Source organism: Epinephelus fuscoguttatus, linkage group LG17, assembly GCF_011397635.1.
Source record: "Epinephelus fuscoguttatus linkage group LG17, E.fuscoguttatus.final_Chr_v1".
Classification (NCBI taxonomy): Eukaryota; Metazoa; Chordata; class Actinopteri; order Perciformes; family Serranidae; genus Epinephelus; species Epinephelus fuscoguttatus.
The window spans coordinates 5,711,569-5,731,478 of NC_064768.1; the positions used below are offsets into that span (position 1 = coordinate 5,711,569).

The window sequence follows — 19,910 nt, forward strand, 5'->3', positions numbered from 1 at the left end:
GAGGTCAGAGGTCACAGTGAAACAGGAAGAGGAAGTTCTTCCACCTGTTTCCTCTTGAGTAACTTCCAGTTGTTGAGAGATTCACTGAACCCGATGAGGTCTAGAGTTTTCCATCAAAGTTTAGACCAGTGATACCCAACTTACTCTACCTGGGGGCCACTTTTGAAAAATGACAGTAGGCAAGGGGCCAGACGCAGCAGCCCTGCACAGGTCAGGTGTATGCAGGGGTGTTTTTAGGATTTGAGGACATGGGGGTTTAAAGCTACTCTTACCTTTCTTGGATTTCACACAGCACTTTGAACATCCACAACTCCCGCCTCCCTCCAAAGTCCCACCCCCCTCCTCCTGCAACTCCACCTCCTTTCAAAGGCCTACTCCCCCCTCCTCCATTACATCCTCATTATGTCTATGATAGACGTAGGCGTTGGCAAGGTAACGTTAGATACACGGAAGAGGAGAGCGAGTGTAACGTTACAACCAAGACAGTCAAAGGCAACCCCGGAGTTTTAAAACTCAACCGGAGTCAGTGATGACTGATGAGTTTTAGAATAACGTTACAGTGCTAACGTTAGATAGTAGCGTTAACGTTACTAGTAAGTGGAAACGCACAAGGAAGATAGTGTTAATGTTTCAGCGGCTATGCTACAGTAGGCTAACATTAGCCATTAGCAACTGGGTGCTGTGTTGTCATAACTTTATACGTCATATTAGAAGCAAACTAAACATAACCTTACCTGTCCTGCACAGTCAAACACAACCCCAGGAAATGTTAGGCGAGCGGTTACATCAGTCAGAGGCCTCCACATGGGGAAGACAAACAGGAAGCTCGGTCGCAATGCAATGATTGGTCGGAGTTTCCTTAGAACCATATGAGAATGGTACAACACGAGTTTTTATCTCTGGTGGAATCTGTGTTTATAGCATCAAATTAGACATTAAAGCCAAGCTAATCGGAGAAAATGAACACTTGAACATACATCAGCGTGATAAGAACTACCTAAAATGACAGAACTACCTAAAGTGACACTACAAATTTTATTTGAAGTGTACCTTGTTTTAGTTTTTAGTGTCCCATCTAGATTTCAGCAGTGCATCGTTGGCGACAGCGACAGCATCCACCATAGAGCCACCACAGCACTCGGTAAGTTTGTTTTCTAACTTGCATCACATATGTTCCTTATGATAGCTATATGAAACTAGCTAGTGTTAGCCCAGTAGAGATTTGGTGGAAGCCTGAAGAGACATTTACAAAATATTAGCGACATTTTCTTTTGTGTGTTGTAATGTTGCGATGTCCAGTGGTCAAAATTTAAACAAGTACATTGATGCGAGTAGCAAATCTCTACTGGGCTAACGTTAGCTAGTTTCATATAGCTTACGTGCTAACATAAGAAATATATGCTGTGCGAGCTAGAAAACAAACTTACTGAGTGCTGTGATGGCTCTATGGTGGATACTGTCACTGTCGCTGTTGCCAGAGATGCACTGCTGAAATTCTGAATTGTGGCAAAAACGGCCTTTCCAATGTTTTCAGCTAAATCGCCGGACATGTTGGCATGTTGCCAAGCAAGGATGAGACATTAAAAACTCAAAGTGCACGTCAAATAAAATTTCTCCAAACATGGTTTCTGTCATTTTAGGTAGTTCTTATCACGCTGATGTAGGTTCAAGTGTTCATTTTCTCCGATTAGTTTGGTTTTAATTCGTTATTTGATGCTATAATAACAGTCTGACCACCCAGGCTTTTATTTTTGGTACTTCTGGTGACCGGCAGTGTGCATTTACATATTAGCTAAATATTTAGTTTCACCAAGCACATTTAGATTTAACATTTAATATTTAGATTTAACATTTAACATTTAGAGCTCTAGTTTCCCGGCGCGGCGCAGCGCAGGGTGGCGCAGGGTGGCGAACCCGGCGCAGAGCTAGTTTCAAGCAGCGCAACCTGAGGCGCACTCAGTTTGGAAGTTTGGCAGACCGAGGTGCGCTGAGATGGGTGTGGCGGCGCAGCAGGGGGAGGTGCTGACAGACCCAGCTTGGCGCAGTGAGTTTCGTGCCAAAAGGCTTCGCCGAAGGTGCGCTAAAAGCTCGCCAACTGAAACCACGTCTACTGTCAGCGCAGGGGGAGCGCAGCCGGTGTAAGCCGAAGTTTGGCTGACCGGCGGACAGTGTGCACACATCACCAAAACCTCACAGGCAGGTTTCCAGAATGTCAGGCACATTAACAATGCAATAAATATCCAAAAACCACTATTCAATGCAACTATCTGATGTCAGATCAAAGGGGATTGGCACCGTTTGGCACGCGTAATGGAAACCCAATCTGATTTGATTAACACAGCTGCAAACTAATGAGCTCACATCCCTCTCAGCCAACCACAAACAGCCACAGCATCAGATAGGGAGTATATATTCAGCATCGGTCATCTTAGAAAAGTCAAAAGAAAAGAAACAGAGTGAGACTGCGAGAGAGAAAGAGAGAAAAAGAGCGCGCGCGCACGAGAGAAACGCAACATTGATTTACAATTGTGGTGACCTCCTCCCAGGCTACCTTTTGCATCATCAGCCCGTGGAGGTCTGCTCGCAGTTCTGTATATTCGGACACTGCGAGCTTGGACCTCCCGGACCAAAACATCAGTTTCCTCCTGGGAGAAATTTGGCCGTCTGACGCTGCTGCTCTCTTCTGCCATGGCGAATTGAGTAAACTCTCATTACGCCTTCGCACGGCGCATTTAAGGGCGAGGAGAGGGGCTCATTTGATTGGTGTGATGTGTGTAAAACCCACTCTACGCCTTCTCTCCTCCCTCCTTCCGACTTGTGCCGGTAGGAGGGACAGAGGTGGGATAGAGGAGTAGCTGCGCCAGCGCGCACGGTGTGCCAAACTTACAAAATCCGCCTAGACACACCCAGTTGGCGAAGCGCAGGTGCGCTGCGCCTCCGCCGCGCCCGGTCTGCGAAACTAGAGCCCTTAGATTTAGATTTAACATTTAGGTTTAACATTTAATATTTAGATTTAACTGTGACATTATATTTAACATATTTGAAATATTGCTGTAAGCATGGTAAAAAGTGACTTTAAAAAATTCACACCACTTTTTTAAACATTGTTTGAAGCTAAATGTGGCAAAATGTTGCTGTTAATTTCAGTGTGAGTCAATTTACAAATGGCACCCCATAGTTTGGAGGCACAGTTTGAGGACCTCTGATCTCAACCTTGTTTATGAGGACATTTAGGTTAAGATTAGGTAAGTTGATTGAGTGTCTTACCGGTGGTGGTTTAGCCACCACACAACAGCCCATCTTGTGCCAGAAGTCGCTCATGCCGATGCTCCGCTTATCCAGCGGCTGACCGCCGCTCTCTGCTGCCGCCCTGCAGACCTGGGGTGGAACTGCAGCCACTGGATAATCCTGGGGCATTCAGACAAAAACTGCACCAGCAGCAGTGACACACAGGGGCCCAAAGACCCAAAGTATACCCCACTTCAGACTGAAAACTGTCTGGACTCCAGGAGGGTTCAGACTGAGGAAAACACCAAATAAAAACTGAATATCCACGAGTCCAAAGAGGAAGGTATTAAATTATTTCTTTTGGATTAGGTAATTCCCACAAATCCGCTGATGTCCACTGATGAAAAATGATAAGCAAGAAGAATCCAAAAGTTTTAACATCCGACATGTGACAACAGCTTCAGGTTTGATCTGTGGAGACAGAGAAGAAACAAGTTACAGACACATTTTTACATTTTCTACCTGATTGTCTTATTTTAATTTTGTTTTCACATTTGATTTAAACTTTATATGTTTTTTATTTCATTATATTTCATTTCATTGAGTATTTTGGTGATTAGACTTCACATTCTGGTCTTTTCTGTGCTCTGTAATATCACACAAATGCCCACATGGAGGTTAATAAATTACCTGTCTGTCTGTCTGTCTGCAGAGACATAATGAAATCATTTGTCTGTGTCAAGATGGATGAAGTTCACAGATGATTTATTGTCTTGAGAAATCTGCTACTGGTTGTGTCACTTCATCTTTTGCAATCAGGCTGTTTTGTTTTTGATGAACATTTAAATCTGTCAAAGATTTATTTGATCTTCATGCTTGTTTTCTACCTGAACATCTCAAACATCTAATGCACAAACTACCTCATGTCCAGCAAACAATCCAAAGCTGTGACTGGTTTATTGACTGACGTGAATTTACAGTATGAAGATTTACACAGAACATTTTACACATGGTGAGGAGGAGAACCTTTTGTTAATGAGAAACTATACTCAATCTACTGTTTTATATGTGCAGTCATGAATTATTCAAGTTGAAAATCTTTCTGATGCACATTGTATAATTTGTTGAGAACAACATAATGTAATAACCCAGGGTCCACTGCACCAGTAGGAACCCAGGGCCCACTGCTCCAGCGTAAGGTCTGACAATCGCTCTGAGGATTTCATCCCAGTACCTAACAGCAGTCAGGGTACCATTGGCTATGACATTTACCCTCCAAGTATATGCCTCCCCAGACCACCACAGACCCACCACCAAACTGGTCATGCTGGAGGATGTTACAAGCAGCATAATGTGGCGAATTGGCGAATGTCAATCGAGCTGCACGGTGCCAGGGTGTGAGCACAGGTCCCACTAGAGGATGACGGGCCCTCATGCCACCCTCATGGAGTCTGTTTCTGACAGTTTGGTCAGAGACAGGCACACATTAGCCTGCTGGAGGTCATGTTGTAGGGCTCTGGCAGTGCTCCTCCTGTTCCTCCGCACACAAATGTGCAGATAACGGTCCTGCTGCTGGGTTGATGCCCTTCTATGGCCCTGTCCAGCTCTCCTCATGTAACAGCCGGTCTCCTGGTATCTCGCTCCATGCTCTTGAGACTGTGCTGGGAGACACAGCAAATCCTCTGGTCCTGGATGAGCTGGACTACCTGTGCAACCTGACTGGGCTGCAGGTACTGCCTCATGCTATCAGTAGCGACAAGGACACTAGCAGAACACCAAACTAGAGAAGAATCAGTCAGGAAGGAGAAGGAGAGAGCAACTGTCTGTGGCCACCACATGTAAAACCTTTTTAGGGGTTATCTTGCTTTTGCCTCTCCATTGCACCTGTTGCAGTGGCGTCGCCTGGCCTGGGCATCCGGGGCTTTAGCCCCAAACGTTTTTTCTTAAGCCCCGGATAATTCAACTTCAGAAGAAATAATGATAACTGTACATTAACGAGCCACTAAAGAAGTTGTAGTTTTCCATTTTCAGTCAATGCAACACAGGATGACATCGAGACTGGTTACTCAGAGAGAGGGGTTGTGTGAAGCATCCGTGTTTTATTGGCTGATAGCCTCGCGTCACCAGGCTCTTCCGGTATCTAAACCGTTGGCGCGCTGGAGGGAGACGTTTTAGCAACAACACGAAAGATCATGGATATAAGACGTTTTTTCAAAAACAAGGAGGCTGACTCGGCTGAGGCTCACGTCTCCGGGGAGCCGTTACCAGAAACAGGTAAATGAATAATTTAAATTCTGTTTATTCCTTCAAAATTATGTGAAACGTGTAGTGTTAGGGGGGCGTGCCGGCGGAGCTGCGGGACAGTCCTCCCCGGTGATAGACGCGCGTAGGCGGGCTGAAAATCCCTGAAGGCTCGATGCGGCTGGCGACTTTTCCCACACATAAATTCAGTGATATTTTTCTCACATAAGTTACCAAAGATACCGCACACAACTACGTAACTGTTGTTACGTCCTTCTAACGTTGCTGTGTGGGTTGAAGTGTTGGCCTTTTTCTTTTTATTGTGAAAGCTGAGCTTTCACAATAAAACTCCCGAGGACTTCCGAAGGGCTGCCGAGCGCTGCCGAGCACCTCCATCTCATTTTGCCTGCATGTATACAGTTATTCATATCGATATTTGTCAATGTTGTTATTGATTAGGCTACTCATATATTGTTGCAACATTTAAACTCTTTACTACCATCTCTTGTATTTCATAATTAAAACAATATAATTGAGCCCAGTGAGTGCCACTTTAGCAAGGAAGGAAAAATAAAATACCAAAAATTAAACTGACTCATTTAATGTGCATTTTTTGGGGAAAATATGGCTCCTGATATAGTCTGTAGGCATCATCACTCAACTTTTTCACATGGTCTGGTGTCAAAAAAAAAAAAGCAAACTACAAATTGCAAAACATGTAACCTCTAACATTTTTTAAAAATTGAGGGGGAATATGACTTGGCTTCAGTCAAAATATTTACAAAATATTTATTTTTTTGGCTTTAATTCCTGTGTTATCTATAAGTGCATCATCCTGTTTCTATCAATATAATATAATTTTATTTTGACACATTTTGAAGTACATGTTGGCAGTATTTGGCTGTAGACAAGACGCAATAAGGCTCAAGAAAGCATAGAGCTTTTTTCCCAGGTAGGATCCCCTAGACTTCCCTATAAGGTTCTGGGCTCAGCCCCCAATGTTCTCAGTCCCAGGAAACGCCCCTGACCTGTTGTCACTTTGATTTGCACCAAATCAGCTGAAACTGATCCACAATCATTTGTGCTTCCTAAATGGACAGACTGATAACCCCAAAGTTTAACTGAGTTGGTGTTAAGGCCTCTACACATGATCAGCTGTAAAACCGCTTTGCACTGGTTGTCCCATTGTTTGTCTATGGAGAGGGCTGCGACGCCTGACAAAGCAGCATCACTGCCCTTGGTGTCATGCACCGCTTGGATTTTCCGCCCGAGCGCTGCGCTCAGAATTGAAATTATTTGAACTTTGACCACGCTGCTGCACTGCACCTGGCGGTGAGCGAAGCGCATAGTTCTTACCATGTGAAGGCCGCTTTTGACTTTGACCGTTAAGTGTTGCCTTAATTTTTTGAGCAGTGTTGTTACTATTGCAAACCTTGACAAACTGCAACTTTCTTGACTTGCTGAATTTTCTTTTAATTTGACAAACATCACATGTAATTAATGGCACAATTCAAATAGTGGGTTTTTTTAAGATTAATGTGGTTGTTATTATTAAGTGATTCAGTTATTTTTTAAAAATGTAATTGATTACATTACAAAAACAAAAAACTAAAATTAAAAAAAAAAACGTCCTCAAACTCCACAGTCTCTCTTTGAGCTGCATGGGAACCAAACCTCTGTGCGACGTCAACACAGTGAACACATTAAGCATGACTAAACACTGGGTGTGGTCCAAACAAACACACACAAACAGGCACGCACGCACACACGCACGCACGCACGCACGAACACACACACACACACACACACACACACACACACACACACACACACACACTGAGGCTTGTAAAGTTTAAATTAAAGTGTTTCTGGAAGTTTTGTTCTTGTTGTTGTCAGACGAAACAAACCGAACAGGCTGAAAACAACAACAAAGTTCTGTGTACCTGACACACACACACACACACACACACACACACACACACACACACACACACACACACAAATAAAACTCAGTCAAAAGTTCCTCAGAGAACAAACACTGGTTTCTCTCCTGTCTCCTCATTACAGATATTTTTATGGCTTCTCACCGCTGAAGTAAAACACTGGAGAGACTTTCAGTCTTTTAAATATACTAAAGATTAAATGTCACTAATGATCAGTTAGCTCAGTTCAACTAAATTGAGAAATGTAAATAATTTGCACAAATTTACTACGATTCCGGTGGAATAACTTGAATTTCCCATGAATTTGAAACGTGGCTGTGCGACCAGTCTTTAAATAATTACTTCATGTTTTTCTCTCCAAACCTCTTCTGGCTGCCACATTCTTTATCAAACAGGGAAAGTCAAGATCCGACTCGAGCGTCTGATAACAGGCGTCCGCAGAGTGTTTCCTGATTACATAAAGAGGTTAAACTTCTCTCCTGTGCTCCTATTTTCAGTGTGTGGGAGAAAAACCTCTGGAGTTTGTCCAACACATTTCAGAAGATAATAAGGAAAGAATGTGAGAAGCAGCGTGTAGCTTCATGCTTTACATCCAACTCAGATCAGCACAGAGGAATGTAAACCTCTACAGCCGCAGGGGTTAAAATTCAGACGTTTGTTTCACCTTGACAACAAATGTGTTGCTCGTTATTCTGAAGTAAACTGTTTCCTTACATTTTCACTGGTTGAGAGAAAATAATTAAGCACAAATTCAAGGTACTTAAATAGTTACATTTTATTGCTACTTTAACTTTGCAGATTCAGAAACTGTACTGCAGTACCATACTACATTTACTTTTACTACTGTCTCACTCATCAACTGTTAACCTTCCTCAAACTTTATTTTCCCTCTGAGCCGCTCGACAAACTGAAACTTTAAGTTCCCAAATTCAAACTGACAGCAGGGCGGACCTTACCATCTGCAGACCGATTGGGGGGGGGGGGGGCAGTGTATGCGTGTGTGTGTTTTCTTCGTCTCCACACAGTTTTCCCGTTCTTCCTCCTCACACTGACATCATGGGACAAATATTCACACACACACACACACACACACACACACACACACACACGCACGCACGCACACACACACACACACACACACACACACACACACACAGAGTCTAAATTGAGGCAGGAAGTTTAAGTTCCTGCTACAGTCCTGTTAGTGCCACCTAAACATGTTCATTATACACACAGCTATACTGAACCAACCCAGTCTTCAGAATAAATGTTGGCATCATACGTGTCTGCAAACCACAGATATGTTACATTTGAACACTATTATGTGGTAGATATTTCAACATATCGTAACATTTCAACAGTGCTGTGGTGAAGTTGTTGTTTAAGCACAAAAACCATTTGGTTATGGTGGAGAAAAGATCATGTCTTGGAATAAATTATCCTGTTCTGGGGGGCACAGTCCCGGCTGGAAAATAGCAACGGGTCCTTGAAAACTAAAAAGACCAGCTCATTCTCACTGCCAATTTAGGTATCTCATTGTGAGACACCGACACACAGAGGCAACCTTAGCAGCAGTATGGTTCACACCACATGGTGGAAGTTTGTGATGCTGTAGGCAACAACTCAACTCATCAAATACCACCTCACAGAGGCAGCCTTTGCACTGGTATGAGACACACTGGGCAACTGTGATAGTGATGCTGGTGGCAACTACTAGTCCATAAAGGGTGGGTGGAAGTGGAGGTTGATGGGTCAAAAAAACTCTGGACTTTCACCTGTATAGAGCAGCGTGTGTCTGTCCAGAGTAGAGAAGGTTGCGTGAACACCGGAGTGGCATGTGACCAGGGAAGAGACTGTAGAGTAAGTGCGCCGATTTAAAGGACACAGGAGAGTTGCTCCTGATACCACGTGGAGAGTACTGCGTCTTCGCCCAACAGAGGGCAGCACAAGCTTACAGCTCTGCAAATATCCTCCACAGGCTTCAGTGTGCAGTGACTGTCTCATCCATGAATGTCTAAAATTGACACAGGAGGGAACCTAGAGCGTCATATTTGAGCCCAGTCGCACTCTGAAGTCGTCAAAATCTGGTGCTTGGGCAGTGACTTGAGGCATCAGAAACCAACGAAAAAAGGCGTCCTTTAACATCTGCATGATACACAGCCGGTTGCCGTTAAAGTTTAATGATGCCTGGTGGTGTTAGGGGGGAAATGCGGTGGGACAAGGATGAACGCTGAGGCAGCAAAAGTCCGACCAGAGCAAGCAGGAGGGGTGGTGGACAAACACTGCCCTTCGCCTGGGAGGGCGGAATTTGCGTCCCGTAAGATTATAAAGCCAAACTCTGTTCTTTTTTCCTAAACTTAACCACGTGCGTTTGTTGTTGGAGGAGAAAAAATGCTAACTGCCATTGTTGTACTGATGTAGTGCATTTATTTTGAAAGAGACTGCATGTAACCTCTCAATTTCCTGTGAAAACAGAAGTTCATCTTGGAAAAAAAAAAACAATGCATTTAACAGGCTGAAGTTGACACGGCGTCCCAGAACGTCAACAACCAGCGCACCCAGGGTACCCTGTATGTCGTATCTGGACGTGGAAAGTCCATGACCAAACATCGACATGTGACGAGGTCAGAGTGAGAATGTGTTGCATACGTGTAGGGCCACTGACAAAGAGGTGGTATTTGAGGAGCTGTAATGAGAATGTGTTGAAAAAGCTGCTGGAAACACAGCAACGACTCACTAAATCACAATGAGTTGTGTTGTTTTTTGGTCTTGAACAGCGTTCTGCAGCTTGGCAGATGTTGTGCTGAGGTGACACAGCAGAGACTCCTGATGACAAAGTCAGCTCATATATTGCGTCACTTCAGAAACGCTGATATGAAACATATGAAATGTACCAACGTGATGCATTCATGGTTTGCAGAAACATGCAGTGCCAACATTTTCTTCTGGCGACTGGGCTGCCTGAACTACAGTGAAGATAAACATGTAGGGTTTGTCCTGAAGGTGGAGTCAGAGGAAACAGCATGGAGTCATGAACATCTACAGGGTTTGTCCTCTGGTGAGCAGGAAGAATTTGTTTTTCTACAAAATCTTAAGTTCTGTCACAGGTTCCAACCAGGTCTAAAAACATTTGACACTGTCCAGCAGAATTATGGGACATGTAGGATCCAGTGAAATTAACTGGGTGTACATAAAGAAGAACTAAACTTTAACTACCTACAGCTCTGAGATGCTGCACAACAGAAACAGAAACTACAACAGAAATATTAGAAACAGAGACAGCAGACACAGACAACAGAGAAAGAGATGGCAGAGACAGAAGAGAGTGGTGACAGTCCTCCTGATCTGAGGTCAGCTGAGAGTTAATCAGCTGAAACAACAACAACAGGACTCTCTGTCAGACAGTGAATGCATCGCTCAGACAGACAGGTGGACCGCGTCCCTGAGGACACTCACAGAAACTCACATGACAGGTTTCTTTAATCAGCTGACAGACTAAGAGAAAACAAACCTCTACTTAAACCATCACTTGAGACCCACTCTCACTGTGTGATGGTGTATCTGTCTGCAGAGACTCCATCCTGCCTTGTATCAGCGGTTCAGGCTGGTGGTGGTGGTGTAATGGTGTGGGGGATATTTTCTTGGCACACTTTGGGCCTCTTAGTACCAACTGAGCTTGGTTTAAACACCACAGCCTTCCTGAGTATTGTTGCTGACTGTGTCCATCCTTTAATGACCACAGTGTACCCATCTTCTGATGGCTACTTCCAGCAGGATAACGCACCATGTCACACAGCTCAAATCATCTCAAACTGGTTTCTTAAACATGACAATGAGTTCACTGTACTCCACTGGCCTCCACAGTCACCAGTTCTCAGTCCAATAGACCACCTTTCGGATGTGGTGGAACAGGAGAGTCGCATCATGGATGTGCAGCTGACAAATCTGCCTTGTTGAGTCTATGACACCAAGAATTAAAAAGGGTGTCTAACCCGGTTCTAGCAAGGTGTACCTAAAAAGTGGTTGGTTAGTGTGTATATACATACTGTATGTATGCATGCAGAAAGTATGTACTGTATGTACAGTGTTATTGTGATACAATATATTTTTTAAATTGTAGTGCAAAATAAAAACATTATATTGTTGTTAATTTCACAGAGTATTTGCTTCTGAGGATATTTTAACTTTTCATCACTGGGTGAAACATAGTTTCAGACAAAACTTGAATTCCTCAGAGAACAAACTGTTTTCTGGCCCGGTTCACTTCCTCCTGTCTAAACTCAGACGCTCACTTCCTGCTCCAGATTATCACTTCCTGTTCAGCACAAAGAGGTTTGTGATGAGGATCAACATGAAAGAACTCAAGAGCTCTTTTCAAACATTAAGATGACGTTCATGTTCCCATGTTTCATTTAGAAAATCAAGTGTACGTTGGATCTGACTTTTAAAGTACAAATCCAAGGTAAATGATCCATCAGAGTCCGATCAGGTCTCAGACCTGCAGTCCAGCTGAAGGTGTGTTTGTGTTTGTGTGATTCTTATTTTCCATGTGAGCAGCAATGTGAAAGCTTGCCGTTGTGTTCAGACAGGAGAGACCATTAAAAGTTGACCGTTAAGCAGACAGTTTTTCCTTTAAACGTCTGAATGAAAAGATTCATTGTGAAGCTGCTTTTCACTCTCTCTGCTGACCTGCTTTAGATAAAAGTCTCTGGGCCCTATTTAGATGGTCTAAAGCGGATGGCGGAGGGCACATAATCCATGTCGCAAGTGTCATTGCTATTTAGATGCCAGCGTAGTTGTCATTTTCACGCCCTGCGCCCTCGTCATCTAACTAGCAAATGAACTTGCGCTTCTCTGGGTGTGTTGGTCTAAAAATGAGGAGTGGTCAGGCGCAGTCATGGCGCGTTGCTAGTTAGATGACGTAAAAAGCAAATGTGCCAGTGACCAACAAAAACCTGGTCTAAAGTCAATGGTGCAGTATTTCGCTGTTAAACAAGTTAGTAATATGCGTCTCTAGGCGGGTGCACAACGCGCGTGCACTCTGCTCAGACACACACGGAGCAGCCACACATATGCAAAAGATAACAAACAAAAATATGATTACAATGTGAAAGGTTATTATTGTGCACATTAAAATATTTATCAGAAACACGTCTTAATGGTCAGTCATTAATCAAAATGATCTAATCGCAGTAATAATGATTATCATCATGCGAGCAGACCTCCACGGGCTGATGATGCATGGCCTGTAAAATGAACTTGTCTTTCCCAAATGAATTGTGATCATTTTGGCAGGTAAATCACAAAATCAAAGATGTGAAAACGTTTGATAAACTTTATTTTGACATAAACACAACAATAACCAGCTTCTGTGACCTAAAAACATAAACTTATAGCCCTACAAGTACAAATGTATATGTGAAAAAAAAAGCTTTTAGAACATAAAACTAAATCTTGTCAGGAGGAGGAGGATGACCCCAGCTCCACAGCCAGGGCAGACGGTGCAGCCACGGGACCAGCCCTTCCTGCACCTTCAGGAAGAGGGGTTCAGGATGCTGGAGAGGGAGCTGGGCTCTCTAACCTCCCGGGTTAAAATAAATTGAATAATCTACAATTTGTTGACAGTGTTTCTCTCGTGGGCGCACTCTCTCTTTCTCTCTCGCAGTCTCACTCTGTTTCTTTTCTTTTGGCTTTTCTAAGATGACAGATGCTGACTATACACTCCCTATCTGATGCTGTGGCTGTTTGTGGTTGGCTGAGAGGGATGTAAACTCATTAGTTTGCAGCTGTGTTAATCAAGTGACTGGGACACGCCCATGTGCTGCACGCCTGGCGCTTTGCGTTTTAGACCATCTAAATAGGGCCCTCTGTATCAGTCTGACCTACTCTCTGTTTCCTTCACTGCAGTAGAAATACTAATGCCACACTGTTAAAATACTCTGTTACAGTATAAAGATGTAATGACCTGTAAACTGACCTGATCGGAACTGTACTTCTGAGAGTTTCAAATGATATTTTAATGTCTGTTGATAGAGGTAATTGTTCCGTGTTAGTATTTCTGGACCTCAGTTCTGCATTCGACACAATGGACCGTCAAATCCTCATTAACAGGCTGCATGACTGCATTGGCATATCAGGCAAGGCATTAGACTGGTTTTCTTCAAACCTCTCTGACACAAGTTTCTCCGTCTCTATATAGGTAACTTTGTATCTGATTCCTCTCCATGTTCCTGTGGTGTTCCTCAGGGCTTGGTTCTTGGGCCTCTGTTATTTTCTCTGAATTTGCTACCATTAGGACAAATAATAAACAAATATAACATTGTATATCATTTATACGCAGATGATATCTAGTTTCGCTTCTCATTAAAACCTAATGAGCCTCTAGTTAGGGATGTAATGATTACCGGTAAAATGATAAACCGCAGTAAAATTCCTGACGGTAAGAATTACCATTTTAAATGTTAATTATCATTAAAACCGTGTTTGATTACCGCTCTTTGAAAAACTCATGGTGATACTGCTCATTGCCTGGAAAAGCAGCAGCAGTCCCTCAGAAGCAGGCGCGCATGAGCAGTTTGCAATGTTTGGACTGTGAAAACATGGCAGAAGGCACCGAAGACACCCGCACAGACAGTGCTCCGGCGATTTTTCGCCCTCTAATAGAACAAAGTCCTCGGCTGGTCAAATCGCTAGTGGCTGGTGTTAAAGGAACAGGAAACACAAGGAAACTTGTGTTTGAAATTGTCTCTATTATGTTTAATGTGTGCTTTGAATCAACTAAACTTTGCAGCACTTCATAGAAACCCTGCCGCCAACTAGTGTTTTGAAGGTGTAATTGCACAGTGACACAGACACACCGCAGCACAAGTACAAACACTCACAACGGTGTAGGCCACGTGCGTAGTATAAATCGTGCTTTAGTCACAATCTGCAACCTCACCACTCGTTGTCACTAAATCCTACAAACTGCCCCTTTAAGACCATCTTAGATTTGATCATTTTTATTTCTTCATTTTGTGAAATACTTTATTTTCTTTCTCTCTGAAACGTTCAGATCAGTTTCATGTCTACAGAGCAGGTTTGGGTTTTTGGTCTCTTAACAAACACAACGTCATCAAACCTGCACACAGTCCACACATGTTAAACTGTCCCTTTAAGAAACATTAACCAGTCAGCTAGTCATCTTGTCTGTGTCTGACAACACAGTGACATCACAAGTTCACAACACAACAAACAGCAAGGAGCGATTCAGCTTTAATAATATAAGCAGATTAAATCATTGTGTTATCTTGTGTTAAACGTGTGAGCGGAGCAACTGATAATACTTCCCCCTGTGTGCGTGTGTGTTGATATAAAGGCTGAAGGTCAAGTCCACTTCATTGCACACTAACAAACACTGAGGTCAGAGTCTAGTCGACACCCTCTACTGTGAACTCTGAACACTGATCCAGGACCTGCTGGCCGAACCAAAGACTTGTAAGTACAACAGAGAAGATTTTTTTTTTTAAAAGATTTTTTTTTTCGGGCTTTTTGCCTTTAATGTACAGGACAGAGTGAAACGGGGTGAGAGAGAAAGAGTGGGGGGGGGGGGGCATGCAGAAATGGTTGCAAGCCGGAGTTGAACCCGCAGCCGCTGCAGCAAGGTATCACCTGTGGGGCGCCGGCACTATCCACTACACTACCGACGCCCCAACAGAGAAGATTTACATGGGTTCAACAGGTCCACATTGCCATGGCAACAGTACAATCCCAAGACGTGGGCCAGTCTCCATCCAAAAACACTGAGTCAGTGAGAAAGTCCCTAAAACATCTGCAGGGATTTAACTGACAGACGAGTTCTTGTTTGAAGGGTGAGCTCAGACTGATGACACATATCTGCTGCTGGACCTCAACCAGGCGGCAGCACATCAACCATTCACACTCTGGTTAAACCCTCAGATCTCAGAGTTTCCAGAGTTACAACATGTTAACTGCACATGAACGCAACGTAACTTTCAAATACAAAGTCCTTACATGTGAAAACCCGCCCAGTGATAAATCTGATTTAGAGACATTCATAGAACAGATCTGAACAGTCAGCGGCTCCGTCCCTCTAAACTGACTCCAGACCTGTAATCTGGATCTTCACACTGAAAACACCACATTTCAAAGACAGTGTAAAAACCAGGCAGCAAAGGGGCGATGGAAAGATATTTTTACCTCCTGAAGTTTGCTGAAACATTTCTCTGCGTTGGCCCCGATCTCAGCAGTACCTTTACACTCCACACACAAATCTGCACCCAAACACCAAAATATAATATAATTATTGCTGCTGCACCACTGGATGCATGATAATGTAAGGCATGTTTCTGTCTCCTGTCTTACCTATAAATTTATTAGTTAAGAGTGTAGGACAACTGAACATCAACAATGATAGTGGCATCTCACATCTTATATCACTCCACCAAACTGAATCCTAACTCTCATTACCTTCAAACAAGACAACAATTATTCCCAATGTCCTCAAATAAGACAACATTTAGTCTCAATGTCCTCAAACGAGACAATAGTAAAGTGTCTTCAAACAAAAAACGCGTACCTCCAAAGTAGCAGGGTCTTAGCTTGTAGGCCTAAGTGTTGCTAAATTTGGTCACAATTATTGCCATATCAAACCACAAACATTCATTCATGCATTTTCTGTAACCACTTATCCTGTCAGGGGTCATGGGGGACTAGAGCCTATCCCAGCTGACACTGGGCGAGAGATGGGGTTTACCCCCCGGACAGTTCACCAGACTATCACAGGGCTGACACATAGAGACAGACAATCATTTACAGTCACATTCACACCTACGGTCAATTTAGAGTCACCAATTAACCTTCATGTTTGAACTGTGGGAAGAAACTGGAGTACCCGGAGAAAACCCACGCTGACATGGGTAGAACATGCGAGTACTCTGGGTTTGAACCACGGACCATCTTGCTGTGAGGGGACAATGCTAACCACTGAACCGCCGTGCAGCACTACAGACATTCTTAATCATAAATAAACAAGTTTCAACCATAAAATCAGGTTTTGGACCTTGTCCACTTTTGTGTCCGGGTCAGCTGCAGACTGACTTGGCCGAGCTGGCTTCCATCTCGTTTTTAAGGGCTCACTTGTGCTCAGTGTTAGATATGGAGACGGACAGAGCCATCTGTTTGCACTCTGCATTTATATTGTTCTTATTTGTGAAAGCTTATCACCATGTTTTCACTTATGTATGTGACTAGTGTCCGTAGATCCGTAAATATACTAACAATGCCTTTAGTGTCCAACAAAAGGAAGTGCATTCCTTTACAGATGGATAGAAACCTGATAGAAACTATCTGTAGCCGTGTAGGAGAGGCTAATTTTGCCAGGGTTTTTGCCATCCAGTAGTTTTGAGTATGCGCTTGGAACATTACCAGAACAAAAACAGGACCTGCCAGGCACGTAGCATATTTTGTTTAATATTTAATTAAAAAGACGTATGAACAGGTGAAAGAGTCATAATGACGTTCAAACTAGATAAACAAGTTCTTTTTAATTATACAAACTCAACTGACGATTAACACAGGCAACTGAATTGAAGAAAATAGCCTGTTAGCCAGTTAGCAGCCTGTTAGCTAAGCTAGCACACTGTAATACAGTCGAAGTCCACCACAAACGTTCAATTCTTTTTTAACATACTCGAGGCAAATTCTGGACTGAACGGAGAGGTGGAGTTTCGCAGGCACATTGGATATCAGATTCCCATAGGAATGACTGGACTTGCAGTTGCCTCGTCTCCGTACACATACCTAAGTGGAAACAAGTACAGAAAAATTGGAGCAGAACCACCAGAGACTGTGGGGGCAGTGTAGCACAGAAAAGAAAGATACGACCATAGGAGGCGACAAAGACATTTAAATAATCGCAGAACAGAATGAATCACTAATAATAGTTATAATAGGGGCCGCACAGACCAACACAGTCTACAACACTGCCTCCGTCTAAAAGGGGTAATATCACAACCTCCTCCACTGTTGCCTGGTTTGTTGTGTGAAAATTTTGACTCCGCCCTCTAGCACTGTCTTTTGGCTGTATCTATGCCAACATCAAGGAAACACTGAAGTAAAGACCCTTTCAGGGCCGATGTCACAATGATGTTATTTCATTATCTGGAGGTTAACCTGCCTCTCCTCCACAGGGCTGTAGGCTACATGGGAGTCTTAAAATGTGGTCTTGTTGTGTCATTGGGAGCCAGAATAGTGGTGGAGAGTCAGGTTTTGCCTCCAGCTAATAAAATGACGTCATTGTAACGTCGGCCCTAAAAGGGTCTATGAACTGTTTTTCATTGTATTTCAGGAAAATCGCAGACTGAATATAGCACGTTAATAACTAATCTGTATCTACTGTAAGGAGCACAATCAAGTATTTGGTATCTATGAACTCATAACAAGTTGAATATCAAAGATATGCGCATATGCACTGTATAAAAATATAGCCTATTTTATATAGAAAACATTTAATAAACACTATATAGCATTTTCCCCTTGTTTTTCATAAATCCTGACTTTGAATATTGATTAAAGTGTGATTTTTGATGTGATCTAAAATTTTCAAAGCTGTACTGTTAGTTATACGACCCAAATCTACCCCTACCAGATTTCCAGACTTCAGAGCCATCAGAACAAATGTTGCAGTATTTTCCCTCATCAAACCAAATACAGCTTGTTTTTCAAAAAAGGTCCTTTTTTCCCCTCGACATTTTATTTAAAATCAGAACCTCCATAACTTTTGGTTTATTTCTATTTTTAAACTTGAAATTTTACTTATTCTTAGTATTGCTATCATGGCAGCTTACACACAGCATGGCGTAAAGTATGTGGACATTGCTCGTCCACTATTTGAAAAAATCCTCATAATGGCTTCTCTCAGTATACACACACAAAGACAAACCAGAGGTCCTTTAAATGAATGTGTCGGTCAGTAAAAGTATTATTTATTTCAACGTTTAATTCTGTTTATCCCAGCTGTCAGAAAACCATTACTGGTGCTCATACATACCTCGTATATATACCTGGTCAAACTACGTGGACACTGCTCGTCCAGTAGCCTACTTTAAATCCTTATAATGGCTTCATTTAGTCTCATTCTACTCGTTCCCTCAGTCATATAAGATGTCTGCATCCCCTACTGTCTGTTGGTTTGTGGAGAAGCTTGAATGTGAGACAGAGTGAGAGGTCTTATTCCCTCCAGCTTGGTATGAAACACTGAAGGAGGTTTAAAGGTGAACTTTTCCATGTTAAAGTGCTACAGCAGATAAAACACAAAAGACTCACCAGCAGACGAAGAAGAAGACTCAGAGGCAGAGGAGCAGCCGAACGTCACACTGAGATCTGCAGACTGAGTCTCTCTGTCTGTCTGTCTCTGAGGTGTGGCTCCAACCAGGAAATACATCCACAGTTTTTCTCTGAAGGACTTCATTTTTTTTCTCTTTTTCCTTCTTCCTCTGTTTTCTGTTGGTTTCCAGTTAAACAGCTCCTCCTGCTGACTTCTCACACTCATTACATCTCCGACATGGAAATCCGTCTCCGTCATGTTTTATTATGCTCAAGTCACAGTTCAGCATGATGTTTAATGACAAATCAATATCTGGAGACGTTTCCAGAAGGAGGTTTATCATCTGTTACACCCAGAAAGTTCAAAAACTCTTCATATATCTGGACTATAAAATATCATACACACACACACACACACACACACACACACACACACACACACACACACAGCGCGCGCATCTTTATCATTATTATTGTTCAGTTTAATGCAATTTAATTTATTTTTTACAGTTTTCAGTGGTAATTCAGAATGAAAATATGCAGGAATTCTGTGCATCGTTATTATTATTACTATTTTTTTTAACAAAGCCATTAAAGCATGCCCCCAAAATGTTTCTGCAGTTGACCAATAGGGAGTGACAGTGTTTCCAAATAACAGCGTGGTCTGGAAGAGATACGTACGTTAATGAATGAACAGCTGTCTGATTGACATAAAACCAGTTGGTAACCTATAATGCAGAGGTCATGAACTGTCAAAGGCCTTGATCCTACCCAGCTTTCAGGTTTCAGAGGTCCATTCTGGCTTGGACCCCGGAATAGCAGCTTGCGGCTTTATTTATTATTATTATTATCATTGTTGTTGTTGTTGTTTTTCAGTGGTACTCCAGAATTAAAATATGCAGGAATTCTGCCAAATATTTTATTTTATTTTTAGATACTATAATCTGCAGAAAATCAGCAGAGGTGTAATTCTGCATTTGCAGATTCTGTCTGGTCCTGACATGTTAATATTTTTTCATGTGTGGAGATACAGACCGAACAAACCGGAAACTAATATTACTTTCAAAATAAAGGTATAACTTTTTGTTGGATTAAAAAAACATCCGTCTCAGAATTATGTAGTAGCCTAAACTATTTTAAAAATATGTTGATGTTGAAAATATATGAAAAGTT

General features: G+C 42.6%; 1 protein-coding gene across 1 annotated transcript in view; it reads right to left on the reverse strand.

Annotated features, from left to right (window-relative positions):
• cdc42se1 (CDC42 small effector 1) overlaps positions 1–18,874 on the reverse strand; it is a 46,692-nt gene extending 27,818 nt beyond the window's left edge. The window contains exons 1-2 of the mRNA XM_049601674.1: positions 18,738–18,874; positions 3,268–3,699 (exon numbers count right to left, since the gene is read on the reverse strand). Coding sequence (XP_049457631.1) covers positions 3,268–3,417 — 150 coding nt within the window. The 5' untranslated portion in view covers positions 3,418–3,699; positions 18,738–18,874. The remainder of the gene's footprint in view (positions 1–3,267; positions 3,700–18,737) is intronic.
• Positions 18,875–19,910: the final 1,036 nt, after the last annotated feature.